Here is a 25,980-nt window from a genome sequence, read left to right as displayed (position 1 = left end):
GTACACCCACCGCATTTCGTTTGAAGATAATCCCTCCCCATCCCCACAGTTAGTCAACTGATCGGTTTCGGACAGTGTCTAACACATTGACATCTTGTCGAAGAGCGATACTGTATACCGCTCCAAATGTGGTCTTGCCAACACTTTGGAGAATTGCAGCCAAACATTCCCATGTTTTATTGCATTCCTCTTGCAGTAAACAGCATTCCATTTGGGCAAAGTCTGGCAGATGGAACACAGTGTGTAAAGCGTGTGAGGTTACGCACTTTGGCAGGAAGAATGGAGGAGCTGTGTATTGTTTAAACGGAGGAAGGCTGCAGGTCGTGTTGTGGTGTTATTGCTGAACCCGTCACTCAGGGGCTCAGGAAATATTCTGGGGCCCTGCATTCAAATCCTACCCTGGCAGGTGGCAGAATCTGAATTCGATAAGAATCTGGAATGAAAAGTCTAATGATGACCATTGTTGAGTCTGGTAAAAACCATATCTTATTCATTAATCCTCTTTGGGAAGGGAAATCTCACTCGGTTTATCTGTGACACCAGGCCAACAGCAGTGTCGTTGTCCCTGGAGTGGCCTAGTCAATCAGTTGTATTGAACGTGACAGAAGCTGAAAGATATGTTGAAAGTGGGCAGGCCACCTACACTGAGTACGACACCACAACAGCCTACAGCCCTATCAACCCCGCCCTGAGGCAGCAGAGCCTGCGGTCATCTATAAGGATAATCAATCCTGAAATATAACCTCCAAGGCTGTGTGCCTCGTGCAGGAATGTGGGCCTAGTGTAGGTAGCAGTGACGTTCGATGGGCTGAAGGGCCCCTTCTGTGGCTATACTTTTGTGACAAAGACAGTGGATACATGGGAACGCCACCCCCTGCAAGTTCCCTCCATCCTGCCTCGGAAATGTATCCCTGTTCCTTCGGTGCCATGGGTCAAAATCCTAGAATTGCCTTCTGAAGGACATTGTGGGTCAACCCATTGTGCTTGGGCTGCAGCAGCTCAAGAAAGGGAGGCACTGGCCTTGTGGTATTATCACTGGGTTGCTCATCCAGAGGCTTTGATATTGCTCTGGGGAGTCTGGTTCAAATCCTGCCCATGGCAGGTGCTGGAAGTTAATTCAAATAAAGCTGCATTCGACAGGATAGTGAGGAAGGTGTTTGGCACGCTTGCCTTTATTGCTCAGTGCATTGAGCAGAGGAGACGTGACGGGATATTGTGGCTGGACAGGGCATTGGTTAGGGCCACTTTTGCAGTACTGTGTTCAGTCCTGGTCTCCCTGCTACAGGAAAGATGCTGTTAAACTTGAAGGCTTCAGAAAAGATTTACAAGGATGTTGCCAGGTTTGGAGGGTTTGAGCTACGGGGAGAGGCTGGAGAGGCTGGGGCTATTTTCCCTGGAGTTTTGGAGGCTGAGGGATGACCTTATAGAAGTCCATAAAATCATGAGGGGCATGGATAGGGTGAATAGTCAAGGTATTTCTCCCAGTGTAGGGGAGCCCAAAACTGGAGGGACATAGGTTTAAGGTGAGAGGGGAAAGATTTAAAGGGGACCTGAGGGGTAACTTTTTCACGCAGAGGGTGGTGCGTGTATGGAGTGAGCTGACAGAGGAAGTGGTGGGGGCTGGTACAGTTACAGCATTTAAAAGGCGCCTGGATGGGTACATGGATAGGAAGGGTTTAGAGGGATATGGGCCAAATGCTGGCAAATGGGACTGGATTAGTTTAGGATATCTGTTTGGCATGAACAAATTGGCTTGAAGAGTCTGTTTCTGTGCTGTACATCTCTATGGCTCTGAAGAAATTCTGGGATTGAGGGTCTATTAATGACTATGAACCCATTGTTGAATGCCAGAAAAACCCATCTAGTTCATTAAAAACTGAAAGAACTGCAGATGCTGTACATTAGAAACAAAAACAGAACTTTCTGGAAAAGCTCAGCAGGTCTGGCAGCATCTGTGAAGGAAAAATCAGAGTTAACATTCTGGGTCCGGTGACCCTTCCTCAGAACTGGACCCGGAACGTTAACTCTGTTTTTGCCTTCACAGATGCTGCCAGACCTGCTGAGCTTTTCCAGCAACTTCTGTTTTTGTCCCCTATGCGGATGTTAGGTTAATCAGACTGTCGTTTTTAGTTTGTGTCTCTCATTCCCTGAACAACACTGTCACATTTACTGTTTTCCACTGTAATGAGACTGTTCTGGAACTGAGACAACTTTACAAGCTAAAAGCAATGCATCTGCTCTCTGAGAGTTGTTTATAACAACACTCAGGTGAAACACATCAAGGCCAACAACCAGTCAGATGTTATCGCTAATAATTTTCTCAGGTAATTTCCTCTGGTCATTTTCTGATCAGTGCCAACACCTTCGCACACCCCTGTTGCACCTTCCCATGTGATTGCAGGACCTTGCTGCTTGCTTCCTTCCTCCTCCTCACTACTCAAACAAACCTCGCAGCTGAAGCTAAGATAACGAAATGTGAGGCTGGATGAACACAGCAGGCCCAGCAGCATCTCAGGAGCACAAAAGCTGACGTTTCGGGCCTAGACCCTTCATCAGAGAGGGGCATGGGGTGAGGGTTCTGGAATAAATAGGGAGAGAGGGGGAGGCGGACTGAAGATGGAGAGAAAAGAAGATAGGTGGGGAGGAGAGTATAGGTGGGGAGGTAAGGAGGGGATAGGTCAGTCCAGGGAAGATGGACAGGTCAAGGAGGTGGGATGAGGTTATTAGGTAGGAGATGGAGGTGCGGCTTGAGGTGGGAGGAAGGGATGGGTGAGAGGAAGAATAGGTTAGGGAGGCAGAGACAGGTTGGACTGGTTTTGGGATGCAGTGGGTGGGGGGAAGAGCTGGGCTGGTTGTGTGGTGCAGTGGGGGGAGGGGATGAACTGGGCTGGTTTTGGGATGCGGTGGGGGAAGGGGAGATTTTGAAGCTGGTGAAGTCCACATTGATACCATTGGGCTGCAGGGTTCCCAGGTGGAATATGAGTTGCTGTTCCTGCAACCTTCGGGTGGCATCATTGTGGCAGTGCAGGAGGCCCATGATGGACATGTCATCTAAGGAATGGGAGGGGGAGTGGAAATGGTTTGCGACTGGGAGGTGCAGTTGTTTATTGCGAATCGAGCGGAGGTGTTCTGCAAAGCGGTCCCCAAGCCTCCGCTTGGTTTCCCCAATGTAGAGGAAGCCGCACCGGGTACAGTGGATGCAGTATACCACATTGGCAGATGTGTAGGTGAACCTCTGCTTAATGTGGAAAGTCATCTTGGGGCCTGGGATAGGGGTGAGGGAGGAGGTGTGGGGGCAAGTGTAGCATTTCCTGCGGTTGCAGGGGAAGGTGCCGGGTGTGGTGGGGTTGGAGGGCAGTGTGGAGCGAACAAGGGAGTCACGGAGAGAGTGGTCTCTCCAGAAAGCAGACAGGGGTGGGGATGGAAAAATGTCTTGGGTGGTGGGGTCGGATTGTAGATGGCGGAAGTGTCGGAGGATGATGCGTTGTATCTGGAGGTTGGTGGGGTTAGGGTTTATCTGTACTCTATTCAATCTAGCCTCCTGCAATACCCGCTCACGGTGTGGTCCCCGCCACATTGACGACACACAGCCTATACTAAGCAAGGGCACCATACAGCATCTACGTCCTGCCCTCAGAAAAAGACCTCAAGTTTCCATTTGCCAACACGCTGCCCCGTTCCCTGGCCAATATCTCTATATCAGGCTTGCTGCAGTCCTCCAGCAAAGCTCAGCGCAGGCTGGAAGAACAAAGAACATACAACAGTACAGCACAGTACAGGCCCTTCGGCCCACGATGTTGTGCCGACCCATTATCCTGCTAAGATCAATCTACCCTGCTTACCCTACATTTTACTGTCCTCCATGTGCCTATCCAAGAGTCACTTAAAAGTCTCTAAAGTATCTGACTCCATTACCACCGCCAGCAGCACATTCCACACGCCCACCACTCTCTGTGTAAAGAACCTACCTCTGACATCTCCCCCACACCTTCCTCCAATCACCTTAAAATTATGCCCCCTCATGATAGTCGTTTCCACCCTGGGAAAAATTCTCTGACTATCCACTCTGTCAATGCCTCTCATGATGTTGTACAGCTCCATCAAGTCACCTCTCATCCTTCTTCATCCCAGTGAAAAAAACCCTAGCTCCATCAACCTCTCCTCATACGACCTGCCCTCCAGTCCAGGCAGCATAGTCAGGCTATTTGGAAGAGCAGGGCACTTTGAAGAGCAGGGCATTTTGAAGAGCAGGGTATTTTGAAGATCAGGGTATTTTGAAGAGCAGGGCACTTTGAAGAGCAGGGCATTTTGAAGAGCAGGGTATTTTGAAGAGCAGGGTATTTTGAAGAGCAGAGTATTTTGAAGAGCAGGGCACTTTGAAGAGCAGGGCACTTTGAAGAGCAGAGTATTTTGAAGAGCAGGGTATTTTGAAGAGCAGGGTATTTTGAAGAGCAGTGTATTTTGTACCTGGAAACTGCTCCACCATTTGATACGACCTTGATTGATCAGATTGTGGTCACAAATCCCCTTCTGTGTCCATCAAACTCTACATCTGGTACCTGAATCTGGCATGCAAAGTGCCAATGCTACTGTTTACATCGTTATCAGGAAAGAAAACATATACAAGGTAACGGAAAAAGCAAGGGCAGTGAGTATGCTACACCTTCAGAAAGCCAGCACAAAGATGGCCTCCCTGTGTCTGTGTGGGTTTCCTCCGGGAGCTCTGGTTTTCTCTCACAGTCCAGCGATAAAGAGGCCAGGTAGATTAGCCATGGGAAATGCAGGGTTATAGGGATTGGGTAGGGGGGTGGGTTTGGGTGGGATGCTACTCATCGGGTCAATGCTAGACTTGATGGGCTGAATGGCCTCTTTTTGCACTGTAGCGATTCTATGTGCACTGAGAGTATCAACCCTGGCTCTTTTGTTAGCAGCCGAAGGAGGGAGATCACACAGAAACCTTTCAAATAATGACAGGACTAGACAGGTTAAAGACAGGAAGGATGTTCAGAACCAGGGGTCACAGTCTAAGGATATGTGGTGGGGCGTTTAGGACTGAGATGTGGAGGGATGCCTTGCCCTAGAGGGTGGGGAGCCTGTGGACTTCTCTGCTACAGAAAGCAGTTGAGGCCAAAATGTTTTTAAGGAGTTAGATCTGGTTCTTAGGGCTAATGATATACAAAACACAGAAAGCTAGCACACAGTATAGCAGGGAATCAGGAAAGCTAATGGAATATTGACCCTTATTTCAAGGGGATTAGAGTAAAAGGGTGGGGGAAGTCTTCCTGTAACTGTACAAGGTGCTGGTGAGACCACATCTGGAGAACAGTGAGCAGGTTAGGGCCCCTTATTTCAGGACAGGTATTATTTCATTTGGAGGCAGTTCAGAGAGGGTTCACTAGGACTGTAAATCTATAGCCCTCTAACTCCATCCCTTTTCAATATACATCCCGCTGACCTTTTGGAAGTTGGATGCCTTCAAGACAGAGATCAAAAAAATTCTTGATCTCAAAAGGAATCAAGGGCTACGGGGAGAGTGCAGGGAAGTGGAGTTGAAATGCCCATCAGCCATGATTTAAATGGCGGAGTGGACTTGATGGGCCAAATGGCCTTACTTCCACTCCTATGTCTTATGGTCTTATGGAAGGTCCCATGGAATCTGCTCCCACCACTCTCCCGGGCAGCACATTCCAACTCCGTCTGAGTAAAAAAGTTTCTCCTCATCTCACTCCTAGCTCATAGAACATAGAACATAGAACATTACAGCACAGTACAGGCCCTTCAGCCCTCGATGTTGTGCCGACCTGTCATACCGATCTCAAGCCCATCTAACCTACACTATTCCATGTACGTCCATATGCTTATCCAATGACGACTTAAATGTACCTAAAGTTGGCGAATCTCCTACCGTTGCAGGCAAAGCGTTCCATTCCCTTACTACTCTCTGAGTAAAGAAACTACCTCTGACATCTGTCCTATATCATTCACCCCTCAATTCAAAGCTCTGCCCCCTTGTGCTCGCCGTCACCATCCTAGGAAAAAGGTCCTCCCTATCCACCCTATCTAACCCTCTGATTATTTTATATGTTTCAATTAAGTCACTTCTCAACCTTCTTCTCTCTCATGAAAACAGCCTCAAGTCCCTCAGCCTTTCCTCGTAAGACCTTCCCTCCATACCAGGCAACATCCTAGTAAATCTCCTCTGCACCCTTTCCAAAGCTTCCACATCCTCCTTATAATGCGGTGACCAGAACTGTACGCAATACTCCAAGTGCGGCCGCACCAGAGTTTTGTACAGCTTCACCATAACCTGTTGGTTCCGGAACTCGATCCCTCTATTAATAAAAGCTAAAACACTGTACGCCTTTTTAACAGCCCTGTCAACCTGGGTGGCAACTTTCAAGGATCTGTGTACATGGACACCGAGATCTCTCTGCTCATCTACACTCCCAAGAATCTTAACATTAGCCCAGTACTTTGCCTTCCGGTTACTCCTACCAAAGTGCATCACCTCACACTTGTCTGCATTAAACTCCATTTGCCACCTCTCAGCCCAGCTCTGCAGCTTATCTATGTCCCTCTGCAACCTACAGCATCCTACGTCACTATCCACAACTCCTTCGACCTTAGTGTCGTCTGCAAATTTACTAACCCATCCTTCTACGCCCTCATCCAGGTCATTTATAAAAATGACAAACAGCAGTGGACCCAACACCGACCCTTGTGGTACACCACTAGTAACTGGTCTCCAGGATGAACATTTCCCATCATCTACCACCCTCTGTCTTCTTTCAGCAAGCCAATTTCCGATCCAAACTGCTATATCTCCCACAATTCCATTCCTCCGCATTTTGTACAATAGCCTACTGTGGGGAACCTTATCGAACGCCTTGCTGAATGACACTCTCTGAATGACAATCTTGAAATTGTGACCTTAGTTCCTGACATAGCAATGAGTGGAAACAGAATATCCTTCTTTATCCTGTTCATAATATCTAATATGTCGTGCCTTAATCTCTTCTGCTCCAAAGAGAATAATTCCAGTCTCTCTAATCTTTCCTTGTACCTAATCTATTTTATAGTGTAGACAATGACCTAGTGGTATTATCACTGGACTGTTAATCCAGAGACCCAGGTAACATTCTGAAGACCCAGGATTGAATCCAGCCACAGCAGATGGTGGAATTTGAACTCCAGAAATATCTGGAATTGAGAATGTAATGATGACCATGAGTCCGTTGTCAATTGTTGGGAAAATCCTAATATCCTTTAGGGAAGGAAACTGCCATCCTTACCTGGCCTGGCCTACATGTGACTCCAGACCCACAGCAAAGTGGGTGACTCAAAACTATCTCTCTGAAGCCACTCAGCATCATTCTCACAATTCAATCTTCTCCCTTGCTTGGTATCATCAGCAAGTTTCGAGATTTTGCCCCCGATACCCATCTCCAAATTGTTTATATAAAGCAGGAAATGCAATGTTCCCAAAGTCGATCCTTGGGGAGCACCACTTTAATCTCACCTCCAGCCTGAGAAATGGCCCTCAGTACCTCCCCTTCTGTTCCTTATCTGTTGGGGACCTTCTATCCCACACTGCCCCAAGGAGCCGTCGATCCCAAACATCGGTCATTTGCTAACCAACCAGTAATGTGGCACCATATCTAATGCTTTGTGAAGGTGCAAATATGTAGCATCCAAAGCACCACCCCCTTCCACTGGCCATGTCACCTCGTCAAAGAACTCAATTAAACTTCTCAGACATAACCCAACCTTGACACGGCCATGCTGACTGTCTAGTATGAACTTATTTTTCTCTGAGTATATATTTAGCTTATCCTGTATAATGCCCTCTATCAGGTTTCCTAATATTGATATCAAATGGGTCGGTCTGTCATTTCCTCTCATTTGCAGTGAGGAAGTGCTTTGTGAGATGTGGGCTCTGTTGTTCATGTAGGATGATTGTAAAGTTGACGTTTTAGGTCAGGGCCCTTCTTCAGAAATGGGGGAGGGGGTAGAGAGCTCAGAAATAAATAGAGACAGAGCAGGGGTGGGGCTGGGGAAGGTAGGTGGGATGGTGATAGATGAATGCAGGTAGACAGTGGTGGGGATTGGTCAATGGGATGGGTGGGGTGGATAGGTGGTAGAGATGGACAAGTTGTTTAGATCAAGGAAGCCGGAATGAGAGGGATGGTTGGATATGGAATGAGGCTGAGGGGGTGGGGGCAAGATTTTAAAGCTGGTGAAATCCATGTTTAGGCCATCGGGCTGTAGGTTCCCGAGGTGGATTATGAGGTGCTCCCCCTCCAGTTTGTGGGTGCCATCATTGTGACATGGGAGGAGGCCCAGGATGGACATGTCACCCAGGGAGTGGGAGTGGGAGTTAAAATAGTTCACTACTAGAAGGTGTTGTCATTTGTCACGTACAGAATGCAGGTGCTCTACAAAGTGTCCTCGAAGCCTCCACATGGTCTTGCCGATGCAGGGGAGGCCACATCGGGAACAGTGGATGCAATGGACCACTGTGAACCCCTGTCTGATGTGGAAGGTTTGTTTTGGGCCTTGAGGTCTACAAAATCATGAGGGGTATAGACAGGGTGGATAGCAATAAGCTTTTTCCCAGAGTGGGGGATTCAATTACGAGGGGTCATGAGTTCAAAGTGAGAGGAGGAAAGTTTAAGGGAGATATGCGTGGAAAGTTCTTTACACAGAGGGTGGTGGGTGCCTGGAACGCGTTGCCAGCGGAGGTGGCAGACGCAGACACGTTAGCGTCTTTTACGATATATTTGGACAGGTACATGGATGGGCAGGGAGCAAATGGACACAGACCCTTAGAAAATAGATGACAGGTTAGACAAAGGATCTTGATCGGCGGAGGCTTGGAGGGGCTGAAGGGCCTGTTCCTGTGCTGTAGGTTTCTTTGTTCTTTGTTCTTTGAAAAGGGGGTGAGGGGGCAGGCGTAGCACTTCCTGCGGTTGCAGGGTAAGGTGCCGGGGGGTGGTGGGGCGAGTGGGGAGTGTGGAGTGGATGAAGGAGCCATGAAGAGAGTGGTCCCTTCGGAAGGGCGATGGGGTGGGGACAGATTTATCTCTTTGGTTGTGGGGTTGGATTGTAGCTGGTGGAAGTGGAGGAAGAATGAAACATTGGATGTGGAGGTTAGTGGGGTGGTATGTGAAGACCAGGGGGCTTCTGGCTTTGTCTTTGTTGGGGGGAGGGGATGTGAGGTGCAGGTAATACAAGAAATGTGGTAAAGGATATATATGATCACTGAACGGGAGAAGTGACGGTCCTCAAAATAGGAGGGCATCGGGATGTCCGGGAGTGGGAAGCCTCATCTCAGGAGAAGACGCGGCATAGGTGGAGGAATTGGGAATAGGGGATCGCATTCTTGCAGAAGGGTGGGTGGGAGGAGGTGTATTCTAGGTAGCTTTGGGAGCCGGTGGGCTTGAAATGGATATTGGTTTCCAGGTGGTTGCCAGAGATGGAGACAGAGAGGTCCAGGAAGGAGAGAGAGGTATCAGAGATAGTCCAGGTGAAGTTGAGGTTGGGGTGGAAGGTGTTAGCAAAATTGATGAAATGTTCGAGCTCCTCGTGGGAGCATAGGGCAGCACTGATACAGTGATTGATGTAACGGAGGAAGAGATAGGGCGTAGTGCCAGTGTAGCAGGGAAGAGGAATTGTTCCACGTAACCTACAAAGAAGCGAGCTTAGCTTGGGACCGTGCGGGTTTCTATGGCCACACTCTTCGTCTGTAGGAAGTGGGAGCCCTGGGAGCCTACTGCCCAATGATCTCAATGTGGACTTTACCAGTTTCAAAATCTCACCCTCCCCGGCCTCATCCCATATCCAACCCTCCCTCTCATTCCTGACCCTTGATTTGTCCATCTTATCTCCCACCTATCTGCTGCTCCCACCTCACTGACCAATCCCCACCACTCCCTACCTGCACTCGCCTACCACCATCCCACCTCCCTTCCCCAGCCCCAGCCCTCCTCTCTCTATTTATTTCTGAGCTTCCTTCCTCCTCCCCATTTCTGAAAAAGGTCCTGGCCCAGAACATCAACTTTCCTGCTCTCCTGGTGCTGCCTGGCCTGCTGTGTTCCTCTGGCTCCAAGCTGTGTTATCCCAGGCTCCAGCATCAGCGGTTCTGATGATCCTGCATGATTGTAAAGCCAGTGTTAAATTGTGTTCAATGTGTGGTGCAGGTCACAGAATATGGAGATAGACTGACAGCAAAGGAGAGTTCATCACTGCAACTGAGGGGAGACCTGGCGAGGTACAAGGGCAGTGATGTTCGACAAGCCTCACTCATCCCATCCATCCAGGAATTCCCAGCTACTGCAGCTGGAGTGAAACCTCAGGCAAACTTCAGCACCCAGAGCATACAGAGTGAGAACCAGGCACTGAGAGACAGAATCTCCGAACTGGAGGAACGGCTCAGGTAGTTATCGGAGAGTCCAAAATATTCCAAACTACTCACTATTTACTTTCTCTGAGTGCCCGCTTGATTGGAATCTTGTCCACAAATATCCCACTCCCCCAACCATCGATGCTCAGTCGCAGAAGTGTGTACCATCTACAAGATGCAGAAACTCACCAAAGATCCTCAGACAGCACCTTCCAAACCCACGGCCACTTCCATCTAGAAGGACAAGGGCAGCAGACATATGGGAACACCACCCCCTGCAAGTTCCCCTCCAGGCCACTCACTGTCCTGACTTGGAAATGTTTCGCCGTTACTTCACTGTCGCTGGGTCAAAATCCTGGAATTCCCTCCCTAAGGGCATTGTGGGTCAACCCACAGCAGGAGGACTGCAGCGGATTAAAAAGGCAGCTCACTCCCACCTTCTCAAGGGCAACTAGGGATGGCTGGGCCAGCTATACCCATGTCCCACAAATGAATTGAAAAAAACTGCCAACTCTGACTGAGGTACAGTGTCCCCCTCCCCTCCTGAAGGTGCTGACTCTCACTGGGATACAGGGTCACTCTCCCCTCCTGAAGGTGCTGACTCTCACTGGGATACAGGGTCACTCTCCCCTCCTGAAGGTGGTGACTCTCACTGGGATACAGGGTCCCCCTCCCCTCCTGAAGATGCTGACTCTCACTGGGATACAGGGTCCCCCTCCCCTCCTGAAGGTGCTGACTCTCACTGGGATACAGGGTCACCCTCCCCTCCTGAAGGTGCTGACTCTCACTGGGGTACAGGGTCCCCCTCCCCTCCTGAAGGTGCGACTCTCACTGGGGTATGGGGTGCCCCTCTACTCCTGAAGGTCCAGACTCTCACTGGGGTACAGGGTCCCCCTCCCCTCCTGAAGGTGCTGACTCTCGCTGGGATACAGGGTCCCCCTCCCCTCCTGAAGGTGCTGACTCTCGCTGGGATACAGGGTCCCCCTCCCCTCCTGAAGGTGCCAACTCTCACTGGGGTACAGGGCCCCCCTCCCCTCCTGAAGGTGCCAACTCTCACTGGGGTACAGGGTCCCCCTCCCCTCCTGAAGGTGCCAACTCTCACTGGGGTACAGGGTCCCCCTCCCCTCCTGAAGGTGCCAACTCTCACTGGGGTACAGGGCCCCCCTCCCCTCCTGAAGGTGCTGACTCTCACTGGGGTACAGGGTCCCCCTCCCTCTTCTGAAGGTGGTGACTCTCACTGGGATACGGGGTCCCCCTCCCCTCCTGAAGATGCTGACTCTCACTGGGGTACAGGGTCCCCCTCCCCTCCTGAAGGTGCCAACTCTCACTGGGGTACAGGGTCCCCCTCCCTCTTCTGAAGGTGCTGACTCTCACTGGGATACGGGGTCCCCCTCCCCTCCTGAAGGTGCTGACTCTCACTGGGGTACAGGGTCCCCCTCCCTTCCTGAAGGTGCTGACTCTCACTGGGGTACAGGGTCCCCCTGCCCTCCTGAAGGTGCTGACTCTCACTGGGGTACAGGGTCCCCCTCCCCTCCTGAAGGTGCTGACTCTCTCAGGGGTACAGGGTCCCCCTCCCTCCTGAAGGTGCTGACTCTCACTGGGGTACAGGGTGCCCCTCCCCTCCTGAAGGTGCTGACTCTCACTGGGGTACAGGGTCCCACTCCCCTCCTGAAGGTGCTGACTCTCACTGGGGTACAGGGTTCCCCTCCCCTCCTGAAGGTGCTGACTCTCTCTGGGATACAGGGTCCCCCTCCCCTCCTGAAGGTGCTGACTCTCACTGGGGTACAGGGTCCCACTCCCCTCCTGAAGGTGCTGACTCTCACTGGGGTACAGGGTTCCCCTCCCCTCCTGAAGGTGCTGACTCTCTCTGGGATACAGGGTCCCCCTCCCCTCCTGAAGGTGCTGACTCTCACTGGGGTACGGGGTCCCCCTCCCCTCCTGAAGGTGCTGACTCTCTCTGGGATACAGGGTCCCCCTCCCCTCCTGAAGGTGCTGACTCTCACTGGGGTACAGGGTCCCCCTCCCCTCCTGAAGGTGCTGACTCTCACTGGGGTACAGGGTCCCCCTCCCCTCCTGAAGGTGCTGACTCTCACTGGGGTACAGGGTCCCACTCTCCTCCTGAAGGTGCTGACTCTCACTGGGGTACGGGGTCCCCCTCCCCTCCTGAAGGTGCTGACTCTCACTGGGGTACAGGGTCCCACTCCCCTCCTGAAGGTGCTGACTCTCACTGGGGTACAGGGTCCCACTCCCCTCCTGAAGGTGCTGACTCTCACTGCGGTACAGGGTCCCCCTCCACTCCTGAAGGTGCTGACTCTCACTGGGATACAGGGTCCCCCTCCCCTCCTGAAGGTGCTGACTCTCACTGGGGTACAGGGTCCCCCTCCCCTCCTGAAGGTGCTGACTCTCACTGCGGTACATACTCTTGACCCTCATGGAGCGCTCTGAAAGCCCCTTCCCGTATTAGACCTTGAGCCCTCTTCTCCCATTCCGTGCCTTCGCCCTGAGCACAGTGGCCTGTCTTCAGGGACATCCCTGTCCCCCAGAACCATCTCTCATGGAGCTTGTGTCCTGTTGAAAGCCTTGGTGTTTGGTGGGAAAGGAATTGAGCAGTGTCGGGTGCAGGGTGCAGGAGGGAGGGTGTGCAGGGTGTGGGAGGGTGGGTGTGCGGGGTGTGGGAGGGTGAGTGTGCGGACAGTGGGAGGGTGGGTGTGCAGGGTGTAGGAGGGTGGGTGTGTGGGCAGTGGGAGGGTGAGTGTGCGGACAGTGGGAGGGTGGGTGTGCGGGCAGGGGGAGGGTGGGTGTGAGGACAGTGGGAGGGTGAGTGTGCAGGGTGTGGGAGGGTGGGTGTGAGGACAGTGGGAGGGTGGGTGTGTGGGCAGTGGGAGGGTGGGTGTGCGGGGTGTGGGAGGGTGGGTGTGAGGACAGTGGGAGGGTGGGTGTGTGGGCAGCGGGAGGGTGGGTGTGAGGACAGTGGGAGTGTGGGTGTGCAGGGTGTGGGAGGGTGAGTGTGAGGACAGTGGGAGTGTGGGTGTGCAGGATGTAGGCAGGTGGGTGTGTGGGCAGCGGGAGGGTGGGTGTGCGGGGTGTGGGAGGGTGAGTGTGTGGGCAGTGGGAGGGTGGGTGTGCGGGGTGTGGGAGGGTGAGTGTGTGGGCAGTGGGAGGGTGGGTGTGCAGGGTGTGGGAGGGTGGGTGTGAGGACAGTGGGAGGGTGGGTGTGCGGGGTGTGGGAGGGTGAGTGTGTGGGCAGTGGGAGGGTGGGTGTGCAGGGTGTGGGAGGGTGAGTGTGCAGGGTGTGGGAGGGTGGGTGTGCGGGGTGTGGGAGGGTGGGTGTGCGGGGTGTGGGAGGGTGAGTGTGCAGGGTGTGGGAGGGTGGGTGTGCGGGGTGTGGGAGGGTGGGTGTGCGGGGTGTGGGAGGGTGAGTGTGCAGGGTGTGGGAGGGTGGGTGTGCGGGGTGTGGGAGGGTGAGTGTGCAGGGTGTGGGAGGGTGGGTGTGAGGACAGTGGGAGGGTGAGTGTGCAGGGTGTGGGAGGGTGAGTGTGCAGGGTGTGGGAGGGTGGGTGTGCAGGGTGTGGGAGGGTGGGTGTGAGGACAGTGGGAGGGTGAGTGTGCAGGGTGTGGGAGGGTGAGTGTGCAGGGTGTGGGAGGGTGGGTGTGCAGGGTGTGGGAGGGTGGGTGTGAGGACAGTGGGAGGGTGAGTGTGCGGGGTGTGGGAGGGTGAGTGTGCGGGGTGTGGGAGGGTGAGTGTGCGGGGTGTGGGAGGGTGGGTGTGAGGACAGTGGGAGGGTGAGTGTGCAGGTTGTGGGAGGGTGGGTGTGAGGACAGTGGGAGGGTGGGTGTGCAGGGTGTGGGAGGGTGGGTGTGAGGACAGTGGGAGGGTGGGTGTGCGGGGTGTGGGAGGGTGGGTGTGCGGGGTGTGGGAGGGTGGGTGTGCGGGGTGTGGGAGGGTGAGTGTGCAGGGTGTGGGAGGGTGGGTGTGAGGACAGTGGGAGGGTGAGTGTGCAGGGTGTGGGAGGGTGAGTGTGCAGGGTGTGGGAGGGTGGGTGTGCAGGGTGTGGGAGGGTGGGTGTGAGGACAGTGGGAGGGTGAGTGTGCAGGGTGTGGGAGGGTGAGTGTGCAGGGTGTGGGAGGGTGGGTGTGCAGGGTGTGGGAGGGTGGGTGTGAGGACAGTGGGAGGGTGAGTGTGCAGGGTGTGGGAGGGTGGGTGTGAGGACAGTGGGAGGGTGGGTGTGCTGGGTGTGGGAGGGTGGGTGTGTGGGCAGTGGGAGGGTGGGTGTGCTGGGTGTGGGAGGGTGGGTGTGTGGGCAGTGGGAGGGTGGGTGTGTGGGCAGTGGGAGGGTGAGTGTGCAGGGTGTGGGAGGGTGGGTGTGTGGGCAGTGGGAGGGTGGGTGTGCAGGGTGTGGGAGGGTGGGTGTGCGGACAGTGGGAGGGTGAGTGTGCAGGGTGTGGGCAGGTGGGTGTGTGGGCAGCGGGAGGGTGGGTGTGCGGGGTGTGGGAGGGTGGGTGTGCGGGGTGTGGGAGGGTGGGTGTGCGGGGTGTGGGCAGGTGGGTGTGTGGGCAGCGGGAGGGTGGGTGTGCGGGGTGTGGGAGGGTGGGTGTGCGGGGTGTGGGAGGGTGGGTGTGCGGGGTGTGGGAGGGTGGGTGTGAGGACAGTGGGAGGGTGAGTGTGCGGGGTGTGGGAGGGTGAGTGTGCGGGGTGTGGGAGGGTGAGTGTGTGGGCAGCGGGAGGGTGGGTGTGCGGGTTTTGGGTGGGTGGGTGTGTGGGCAGCGGGAGGGTGAGTGTGCAGGGTGTTGGGAGGGTGGGTGTGCGGGGTGTGGGAGGGTGGGTGTGCGGGTTTTGGGTGGGTGGGTGTGTCGGGTGTGAGAGGGTGACCCAGATCCCGGTTTCTGCCCCTCCCACAGGCTTCACTTGCGGGAGAGGGAGCTCTGCGAGCAGAAGGTGGTGAGCCTGGAGCGGCGGCTGGACACAGGCATCGAGAACCTTGCGCTGAGCCTGAACACGGACCCTGGCGATCAGAGGGATCCACTTGAGTTCCTGATCGGCAAGGTGAGGCCATTCAGCCAGCTGACTGGGATAGCAGAAGGAGAGCCAGCAGCTGAAGGGAAGTGCTGCCAGATTTGGGGTTGAGCACAATGGTTCCCTCCTGATGGACCAATGGGAGCAGCAACGCTCCTGTCGGGATCTCCACATTTCTGTGCTGCTTCCCAGGATTTCACCTTCCTTACCATCCAAAGGTCTCCCTTGCTCCTGTACCTTCCCCCTCCCTCTAAGGGTGAGAAACGGAACACCCTCCTCACAACTCTCACACCCCCAGGGTGGGGAATGGAACCCCTCTCCATATCCCCCCATGTGGGGAATTGGGCCCTGCTCCTCACACACCCCCAGGGTGGGGAATGTGACCCTGCTCCCCACACACCCCCAGAGTGGGGAATGGTAACCCTCCCCACACACCCCCAGGATGGGGAATGGTACCCTTCCTACACACCCCCAGTTTGGGAAATGGTACTCCCTCTCCACACACCCCCGGGGGTCGGAATGGGACCCCTGTCCACATACTCCCGGTTGGGGAATGGGACCCCTCTCCATTTCCCCCCATGTGGGGAATGGGGCCCTGCTCCTCACACAACCCCAGGGTGGGGAATGGGGCCCTGCTCCTCACACACCCCCAGGGTAGGGAATGGGACCTTGCTCCCCACACACCCCCAGGGTGGGGAATGGGACCCCTTCCCCAAAGCCCCCCATCCCGGTTTACTCAGCCCAGCTTCCAAGTCAGTATACCACAGAAAACACACCCACGTGCCCCAGATCGAAAAATCCCACGGCCTGTCACCCCCACCCCACACGGACAGACACATTACCGCATAAACACCTGTCTCCCAGCCCCCAACACTCAGAATCATCCCCCCACCCCATTCCCATCCCTTGGTCCCCACCCTCTGCCAATATTGGGGTGACAGTGTGTGTCAGATACTCAGTGAACAGCACCAGGGACCCGGGTTCAATTCCACCCTCAGGTGACTGTCTGTGTGGAGTTTGCACATTCTCCCTGTGTCTGCGTGGGTTTCCTCCCACAGTCCAAAGATGTACAGGTTAGGGTGGATTGATCATGCTAAATTGCCCGTAGTTTTCAGGGTAAACTGATTAGGTGGGTCACAAGGGAATGGGTCTGGGTGGGATGCTCTGTGGGTCATTGTGGATTTGTTGGGCCGAAGGGATTCTATGAATCTCTGGCTCCTGCTGAGGACCCTCTCTGAGATCTGAATGATCTGTGTCTGTGCTGAAGATTCACTGGTTGGAATGAACAGTGAGCAGATGTTAAGGGTCTAGGCCCGAAATGTCAGCTTTTGTGCTCCTGAGATGCTGCTCGGCCTGCTGTGTTCATCCAGCTCCACATTTTATTATCTTGGATTCTCCAGCATCTGCAGTTCCCATTATCAGTGAGTAGATGTTGTTTGCCTCTAGGTTTCAGATCTGGTCCAGGAACACCTCCAATGGGAGACCAGGATAGCAACGCTGGAGGAAACCCTGACCAATCAGGAGCTGGAGTTCAGGGCTGGTCGCCAAACCCTGATGAAGCTGGTCTCTGACGCTGACAAGGCACAGAAGGAAGCAGTCTGTAACAGTCAGGATGTGAGGGCTATCAGAAAGGTAATGCAGCTGGATCAGACCGATAGGTGTGTTAATGCTCCAGCCCTGCCCCTATCACTCTGTTACACCCCACTCTCTCAGCATCTCCTGCTATTTCCTCCTCATCATGTATCCAGCCTCCCCTTACATAGAACATAGAACATTACAGCACAGTACAGGCCCTTCGGCCCTCGATGTTGTGCCGACCTGTCATACCTATCTGAAGCCCATCTAACCTACACTATTCCATGTACGTCCATATACTTATCCACTCAATCAGCACAACTATTCCCCAACGGTCACAATCTCAATATACTCTGGCTAGAGGGATAAAACTCACTCTAATTAACCTTGTCTGAAACATATAACATTTCAAAACCAGCATCATCCGTATCTATCCTGTTTTTGCACCTTCTCCAGTGCCTATTTCTCTGTGTTCCCCTTTTGTGCGTTAGTGACTGTCTTACATTTATAAATCTGTTTTGTACTCTGGTACAAGTTGAAGGATTTTACTGCATCCCCCTCTATCGGATCCTGGAACAGGTCTTCTCATGTTTGTGTCCCATGATCCTTTCATCCTTTTATCATCTTAAAGACCTCTTACTGAGCTTCACTTCATTTTGTCATTTCCACAGGGATAAAACTCACTCTAAATAATTTTCTCTGAAATGTATAACCTTTCAAAACCGGCATTATCCTTACCAGATTTTTTTTGCACCTTCTTTAGTGCATGTTTTTCTTTATAATTTGTGGATTCGACCTGCTCAAGAGAGAATCTAACCGTTTCTCCTTGATTTAGATTTAGATTTTATTGTCACATGAACTATGTATAGGAATGCGTGAGTACAGTGAAAAGTGCACATCATTGCCAGCCTATGGTGCCATATTGGTTATTTCAAATGTATTACCATCGCTGGACTCCCACAGTCAACATCCTGGGGGTTCCCATTGACCAGAAAATTAACAGCAACTATCAGAGGCTGGGAATCTTGCAATGATTAATTCTCCCAAAGCTAAAGCCTGCTCACTACTTATGAAGCATCATTCAGACATGCAGCTCAAGGTAAAAACTTGTTATTGCCCAGGAATGAGTGACAGGTCTGATGATTGGTTAGAATAGAAAGAGCAGCAGGGAATGACTGAAAAAAAAAACAGGAGAAAAACATTAAGGCGTGAGAGAAAGCTAGCCAGAAATGTATGAACAGATGGCAAGAATTTCTACAGGTATTTAAAAAGGAGAAGGTTATGTAAATGAATCTAATGAGGTCCTCTAATGAGGGAGAACTGGTATTTGATTATAGATAATAAGGAAATAGTGGTGACATGTACAAATAGAGGATACACAAGCCATCCCAGGAATGGGTGTAAATCAGGATCTGGGAAGGACCAAGGAACTTGGCGAGATTACAATCACTGGGGAGGTGGGGCTGAGCAAATGGATGGAGCTGGGATCTGACAAGTTTCCCTGTCCAGATGGGCTCCTTCAGAGGGTCTTAAAATAGGTGGTTCAACAGGTAGGAGATGTGTTGGTGATAATCTTCCAACCAGTGTTCATCCAGCTCCACACTTTGTTATCGTGGGTCAAGTGCAGGCAGGTGGGGCTGGTTTAGTTTGGGATTATGGCCGGCATGGACTGGTTGGGCCAAAGGGTCTGTTCTGTGACTCTATGACCATGAATATTTTGAACTTTCCCCAAGGACTGCCCACTCAGTTATGGCTGGCACCTATTGATTATTTCCTGTGGTTTAGGAGATGGATGAAGCTTTGCTTCAGAAGAAGGCTGTTGAGCAGGAGAACAAAGCGCTCCGCGATAGGCTGGCAGACTGCCAGCGAACTCTGGGCACTGCTTTCCAGGCGCAGGCCCTCAATGAGAAGCGCGTAAGTGACCTGGATGACTGTCTGCACAGCAGTACCTATCAAGCTAAAACAGCCGTCCTGCTGCACCAGAGTTTCCTTGAGCAGCTGGCTGCATTGCTGAGCGATGGCTTTACCCGCATTCCTGCCACAGAGGAAGCCATCAAGAGCAAAGTGAAGGAAATCTGCAGCAATCACCAGACCCACGCAGCTGTGAGTACCGAGAGATGGATGTAATGTGCTCCCAGGTTACACTGAGCGATAGCGGACAGTCAGCAGGGCAGAGCCCTCTCATTTCAGAGGGAATGGAATGTACAAATACAGGGGGTGGGAGGTCTGTAAAAACTATACAAAGCTATTGTCAGACCACAGCTGGAATATTGTGAAGGGTTTTGTGTCCTTCATCTGAAGAAAGACAGACTGGCTATGGAGGGAGTCCCAGAGAAGGTTCACTAGACTTATCCTGAGTATGACAGTACAGACTCAATAAGCCAAAGGGCCTCCTCTGGCCTATATTTTCTATATTTCTCTTCTGAGAGGTTGAGTGCATTGGACATGTACTTATTGGAGTTTAGAAGAATGAGAGGGGACCTTATTGATATTCTTTGGGGATTTGACAGGTCGGATGTGGTGAGGTTGTTTCCCCTTGAGAGGGAGACTAGGACACGTGGGCATCATCTCAGGGTAAGGGATCACACATTTTAGATTGAGATGAGGAGGAATTGTCTCTCTCTGAGGGGAATGAAACTGTGGAATTCTTCACCACAGAGGGTTGTCGAGCCTGGGCCATTCAGGATATTCAAGGATGAGACAGAAAGGTTTTCAATGACCCAGGGAATCGAGGGTTATGGGGAAAGGCAGGAAAATGTAGTTGAGGATTATCACAGCAGCCACGACCTCATTGGACAGTAGAATTTATACAGGTGTTGTAGCTTGTTCTAAAAGGAGTCATGGGCCCAGCAAAACTCTGCTGCATCCCCTGGCACAGTCCAACCAATGAGCAGCCTCTTCTCAAACTGGAGCACATGGTGACTCTGTTCTCATTCCGTTCCTTGCCTCCTGGTTTGAATGGGTGCAAGATGGAAAGCTTCACCCTCTAGACTCTACTTAACAATGTTTGAGACTCTGTCAAGTAAAAATAGACTGACTCATGCTTTACCTGAGTCTAACATTAATCAAACAACGGTAATGTGGGATCCAAAGCCAAACTAATACCTTCATTGTTTAGCAAGTTACAGACTGGAATTGAATCAAGGGGTTCAGGGTGGTTTATATACAGAATAACAGATACCCTAGGAGGGAGTTACAGACTGGAATCTAATTGAGGGGTTCAGGGTGGTTGATATATAGAAAAATAGGTACCTGGGAGTGAGTTACAAACTGGAATTGCATCTAGGGCTTCGGGAAGTTTACGTATGAAATGACAGATACCCAATAGGGAGGTGCAGAATGGAATCTAATCGAGGTGTTCAGGCTGGTTTATATATAGAGGAACAGATACCCAGGAGGTAGGTGAAGACTGGAATCTAATTGAAGGGTTATGTACATAGAAAATAACACAGCAGGGAGGGAGAAACGGACTGGAACCTAATTGCAGATTTGGGAATTTTGGTTTACATAGAACATAGAACAGTACAGCACAGAACAGGCCCTTCAGCCCACAATGTTGTGCCGACCATTGATCCTCATGTACGCACCCTCAAATTTCTGTGACCATATACATGTCCAGCAGTCTCTTAAATGACCCCAATGACCTTGCTTCCACAACTGCTGCTGGCAACGCATTCCATGCTCTCACAACTCTCTGCGTAAAGAACCTGCCTCTGACATCCCCTCTATACTTTCCACCAACCAGCTTAAAACTATGACCTGCTGACTTTATCCTGCTCTCTCATTACAGCCGACTTACACCTTCCTCCAGTTCCAACAGCTAATTGTAAAGTTTTTCTTTCTCAGAATGAACTTGCTTTGTGGTCCTGCCTTGCCTCAGTATCCCCCTTTTCCCATACAGCCTTGTGAGATATTTGTGCAGATCTCAGGCTGGACTTCTGTGCCATTGTGATGTGAATCTCCCGACTGCTAGTGGCTGTGAGCTCAGGGAGTCCCTCCATAAAGCTCTCTGTCTGGTTTTCCTCCTGTTTGATAGTTCTCACAATCTCTGCCCATGACCAAGCCTTTGGTCAGCTGTTGAATTATCGGATGGCGTGACTCGATGTTGAGTTTAGTCCAAGAAAGCTCTTCCATGATCTCCCTTAGTGATGTTTTTAATGATGTTAAGGGTGCTAGCCAAATGCAAGTTGTGTTTTTTTTGTCTGTGAAAGAAAGTGAAGGGATTGGAGGAGCGGGTCATGAATGTGAACAGACAGCTGGAACATCAGAGTGACATCTACCACCAGGTCCTGGCCCGTGCTCAGAGGGCAGAGGAGAGGTTAACTGAGAGGGAGGAGATGCTCAGACACCTGCGAGGTCAGCTTGCTGCTAAGGATTTACTGAAGGATGCCTGCCAATTTGATCGACAGAAGGTAAAGATTTTCTTATCAAAATAAAATAAAGAACTGCAGATGTTGGAGATCTGTATCAATATTCCTCGATGTTGAACAACACTTAGAGGAAGCACTGAGGATGGTGAGGGCACAAAATGTACTCTGGGTGGGGGATTCCAATGTCCACCAGCAAGACTGGCTCGGCAGCAGTACTACTGATCGAGCTGGTCGCGTCCTAAAGGATATAACTATGAGACAGGGTCTGTGGCAGGTGGCGAGGGAACCAACGAGAGGGAAAAACATACCTGACCTCATCCATATCAATCTGCTACATCTGTCCATGACAGTATGGTTAAGAATTACCACCGCACAGTCCTCAGGGAGAAAACGTTCTGCCTTCACATTGAGAAAAACTTTCATCGTGTGGCGTGGCGCTATCACCAGGCTCAGTGGGACAGAATTTGAACAAATCTAGTGACTCAAGGTGGGCACCCATGAGGTGCCGTGGGCCATCAGCTGCAGCAGAAAAGCTGATCAGAGGCTAGGAATCCTGCAGTGAGTAACTCACCTCCTGACTCCCTAAAGCCTGTCCACCATCTACAAGGCACAAGTCAGGAGTGTGATGGAACACTCCCCACTTGCCTGGACGGGTGCAGCCCCAACAACACTCAAGAAGCTCGACACCATCCAGGACAAAGCAGCCGCTTGATTGGCACCACATCCACAAGCATCCCACTCCCCCCACCACCGACACTCAGTAGCAGCAGTGTGTACCATCTACAAGATGCACTGCAGAAATTCACCAAAGATCCTCAGACAGCACCTTCCAAACCCACGGCCACTTCCATCGAAGAGGACAAGGGCTGTAGATACATGGGAACAGCACCCCCTGCAGGTTCCCCTCCAAACCACTCACTATCCTGACTTGGAAATATTATTACCATTCCTTCAGTGTTGCTGGGTCAAAATCCTGGAATTCCCTCCCTACTAAGGACATTATGAGCCAACCTGCAGCATATGGACTGCAGCGGCTCAAGAAGGCAGCTCACCCCCACCTTCTCAAGGGTCAACTAGGGACGGGCAAGAAACGCTGGACCCAGCCATTGATACCCACTTCCTACAAGCGAATAAGAAAGAACTCCCAAGACAGGTACATAACAGGTTTAGTAAAGTTCCCTCTAAATTTTTAAACTGTAATTGAAGCTCCCTTTACTCTTTTCAACTGAACATAATGCTGGCCCTACACTGTCCGCCATCAAACATCCTCAACATAGGGACAGCAAAGGATTAGATACACAGGGATTGATACAGAGGAAACGTCCTGCTACACTTTTAAACTGAAAGACAATATTTCTCTACACTGACATTATCAAACATTTGCTGGGACAGAGTCAACACAGGGTCAGATACAGAGTAAAGCTTTCTCTACACCTTCCACAGCTGGGGTTAATGTTTAGGAACTTGTGTCACAGATGTCTACCCTTATGAACACTCTGGAACTGCTCTGGGAGGTCTGGCCTGTGTGACTGCAAATATATAAATGCAGGTTTTATTCTTACTGATTAATAAATGCAGCAACGTTCAGAATTCAGACCATCTGCAAGACCCTGGAAACAGTGTCAGCTTGTGAGCACTTTGCTGCAGACACCCTCAGCACCCTTTCTGTTCCCACTAACTGCAGTGACCTTTCATATTGAACTTTTACATTCAATTCTCCTTTTGACTTGTTTACTGTGGAAGCAATCAAAAGGCAGAAGGTTCAACACAGCAAAAGAGCAAGTGGATTAGTTAATTTTAAAAACAGGATGTCAATATGATATTTCTGGAATTAATTTAGAAAGAAACAACACTGCATACTGCGTGTAGGTGGTCAATTAAGCTGAGACTGAGAGGCAGGTTTTTTTCCGTGTTAAAGGATCCTGATAAGGATCAGAAGCCAATTGTGTTTATGTTGGGATCAACCTCACAGTCTGCCGCAGAATAACGCCGTCCTGAGTCAGCCTGCATTCATAAAGCATTTCTGAATGGGACCATTCAACTCACTTTGTCAGTGCTAGCTCTCTGAGAGATCTACTCTAGGGTTCAGCTACTTCTGACTCCACAGCCACATGTGGCTCCCAAACATTCCCAGAAAGTTCACCAGACTGTGGAACACGGGAGATGTACAAAGATACCTCTGAAGAGATTGAGGCAAGCGACAAGAAAGCCTCAGGTCAATGTCAGGTTAAGGTGCCCAAATCACTCAATGAGGCTCGAGCTGGGCATTCAGAAATATGCCAGTGGTAGGACCTTGGTGAGCTTTAAAAGGGGGAATTTTTCTGAGGGAGTTCTATCACGAGAGCCAGAAGCTCTTTTTACTGTTTCTGACCAGACACAGCCATTCTGCTCCCATGATGCCCCTCAAATCCAATTCTGCCTCCATTTGACTCAGGACAGCTCACCATTCACCAGCAAATCCCCCATTTACTGGTATCCCTTGGACAGCCTGTGCCACCTTTAAGCTCCTAGTGTGCACCCAGATGATTATTGTCAGTCCGGAGCTTCCTGACATTCGCTCCTGCCAGAGTGACGGTGTGTGGTAGCCAGCGGGAGGGTTCCCCATGTTTAACCTGAAACCATGAGACATCATGTGGTCCAGAGTCAATGTTGAGGACTCCTGGAGGAACTCCCTCCCCACTCTATACCCCCTCTGCTGGTTCTGTCCTGCCGGTGGGACAGGCCATATCCAGGGGCAGTGATGGTGATGTCTGGGACATTGTCTGTAAGGTATGATTCTGTGAGTATGACTGTGCCAGGCTGTTGCTTGACCAGTCTGTGGGACAGCTCTCCCAATGCTGGCACTAACCCACAGATGTTATTGAGGAGGACTTTGCAGGGTCGACAGGGCTGTTTCTGCCCTTGTCTTTTCCGGTGCCCAGGTCAATGCCAGGTGATCCATCCAGTTTCATTTCTTTGTGGCTTTGAAGCGATTGGTATGACTGAGTGGCTTGCTTGGCCATTTCAGAGGGCAACTGAGAGTCAACCACGTGAGTCTGGAGTCACATGTAGGCCAGACCAGTTGAGGAGGGCAGTTTCCTTCCCTGAAGGACTTTAGCCAGCTAGGTGGACTTTTCCACATAATCGAGAACAATCTCATGGGAATCAGTGGATTCTTAGTTCAAGATTTTTATACATTGAAGTGAAATTCCAGATCGAACCCAGGTCCCCAGGACATTAACTGAGTTACTTCAAGTCTTGCGATAACAGCACTATGCCACCACCTCCCAGTTGTTTGGTGAGACAGCGTAGAAAGAACTTTACTCTGTATCTAACCCCGTGCTGTCCCTGTCCCTGGAGTGTTTGATGGGGCACAGTGTAGAGGGAGCTTTCCTCTATATCTAACCCTGTGCTGTCCTTTTCCTGGCGATGTTCATGGGAACAAAGCATTGCGAGTTTAAATGAGTAAAAAGAAGCTTTACTTTATTTAACCCTGTATTCTTCGTGTCCTGGAAGTATTTGAAGCAGAGACCCTTCAGCACATTCGCTCAGCGATTAGCCCTGCTGCCTCACAACGCTAGAGACCTGGGTTCAATCCCACCTTCAGGAGACTGTCTGTGTGGAGTTTGCACATTCTCCCTGTGTCTGCGTGGGTTTGCCCTGGATGCTCCGGTTTCCTCCCACAGCCCAAAGATGTGCAGGTTAGGGTGGACTGCCCTGCCAAACTACCCGTAGTGTTCAGGGATGTGTAGATTGGGTGGGTTATAGGGGATTGGATCTGGGTGGGATGCTCTGAGGATTAGTGTGGATTTTTTGGGCCCCTATTTCCACACTGTAGGGATTCTATGATCTATAATCTATGATCTATTCCCATCTCCCCATTATACTGTCATAGCACTACTACATTCCTATTTCCTCCACACACACCCCCACCCCTACCCCATGCCACCCTGGCATGGCTCCTTGTCCCATGGTGCTGTGGTCAGTCTCTTCATCCATTCTACAGTACCTACTCTCTTGCCCATACAGTTTGCATGACCCTACACAGCTGCAGGGGCTGAAATCCTCAAATGCCGCCATGTGCTCCCTTCCTCTGGACCAGGAGGCTTCAATAAAGTGTCCGGTAACATCTGTGGAGTGAGAAACAGAGTTGACGTTTTGGGTTCTGTTCGGAAGAAGGGTCACTGAACCCAAAACATTAACTCTGCTTTCTTTCCAGTGATAGGATGGGATTTATCCTAGAATCCTCTGGGAAGCCAGGGACGAGATTGCCAAGCCTTTGGCATTGATCTTTAACTCGTCATTGTCTACAGGAATAGTGCCAGACAACTGGAGGATAGCAAATGTGGTTCCCCTGTTCAAGAAGGGGAGTAGAGACAACCCTGGTAATTATAGACCAGTGAGCCTTACCTCAGTTGTTGATAAAGTGTTGGAAAAGGTTATAAGGGATAGGATTTATAATCATCTAGAAAAGAATAAATTAATTAGGGATAGTCAGCACGGTTTTGTGAAGGGAAGGTCGTGCCTCACGAACCTTATTGATTTCGTTGAGAAGGTGACCAAACAGGTAGATGTGAGTAAACCAGTTGATGTGGTGTATATGGATTTCAGCAAGGCGTTCGATAAGGTTCCCCACAATA

At 51.3% G+C, this 25,980-nt stretch overlaps 1 protein-coding gene across 1 annotated transcript in view; it reads left to right on the top strand.

The window, feature by feature from the left end:
* LOC125455505 (coiled-coil domain-containing protein 170-like) overlaps positions 1-25,980 on the top strand; it is a 67,647-nt gene that overhangs the window by 6,868 nt on the left and 34,799 nt on the right. The window contains exons 4-8 of the mRNA XM_059649423.1: positions 10,200-10,435; positions 15,302-15,446; positions 16,863-17,048; positions 18,777-19,094; positions 21,203-21,403. Of these exons, the coding sequence (XP_059505406.1) occupies positions 10,200-10,435; positions 15,302-15,446; positions 16,863-17,048; positions 18,777-19,094; positions 21,203-21,403 (1,086 nt within the window). The remainder of the gene's footprint in view (positions 1-10,199; positions 10,436-15,301; positions 15,447-16,862; positions 17,049-18,776; positions 19,095-21,202; positions 21,404-25,980) is intronic.

This window comes from Stegostoma tigrinum, chromosome 10 (assembly GCF_030684315.1).
Source record: "Stegostoma tigrinum isolate sSteTig4 chromosome 10, sSteTig4.hap1, whole genome shotgun sequence".
Taxonomy (NCBI): Eukaryota; Metazoa; Chordata; class Chondrichthyes; order Orectolobiformes; family Stegostomatidae; genus Stegostoma; species Stegostoma tigrinum.
Note: the sequence above shows the minus strand (reverse complement) of the source record. Positions and strands in the feature narration are given on the sequence as shown.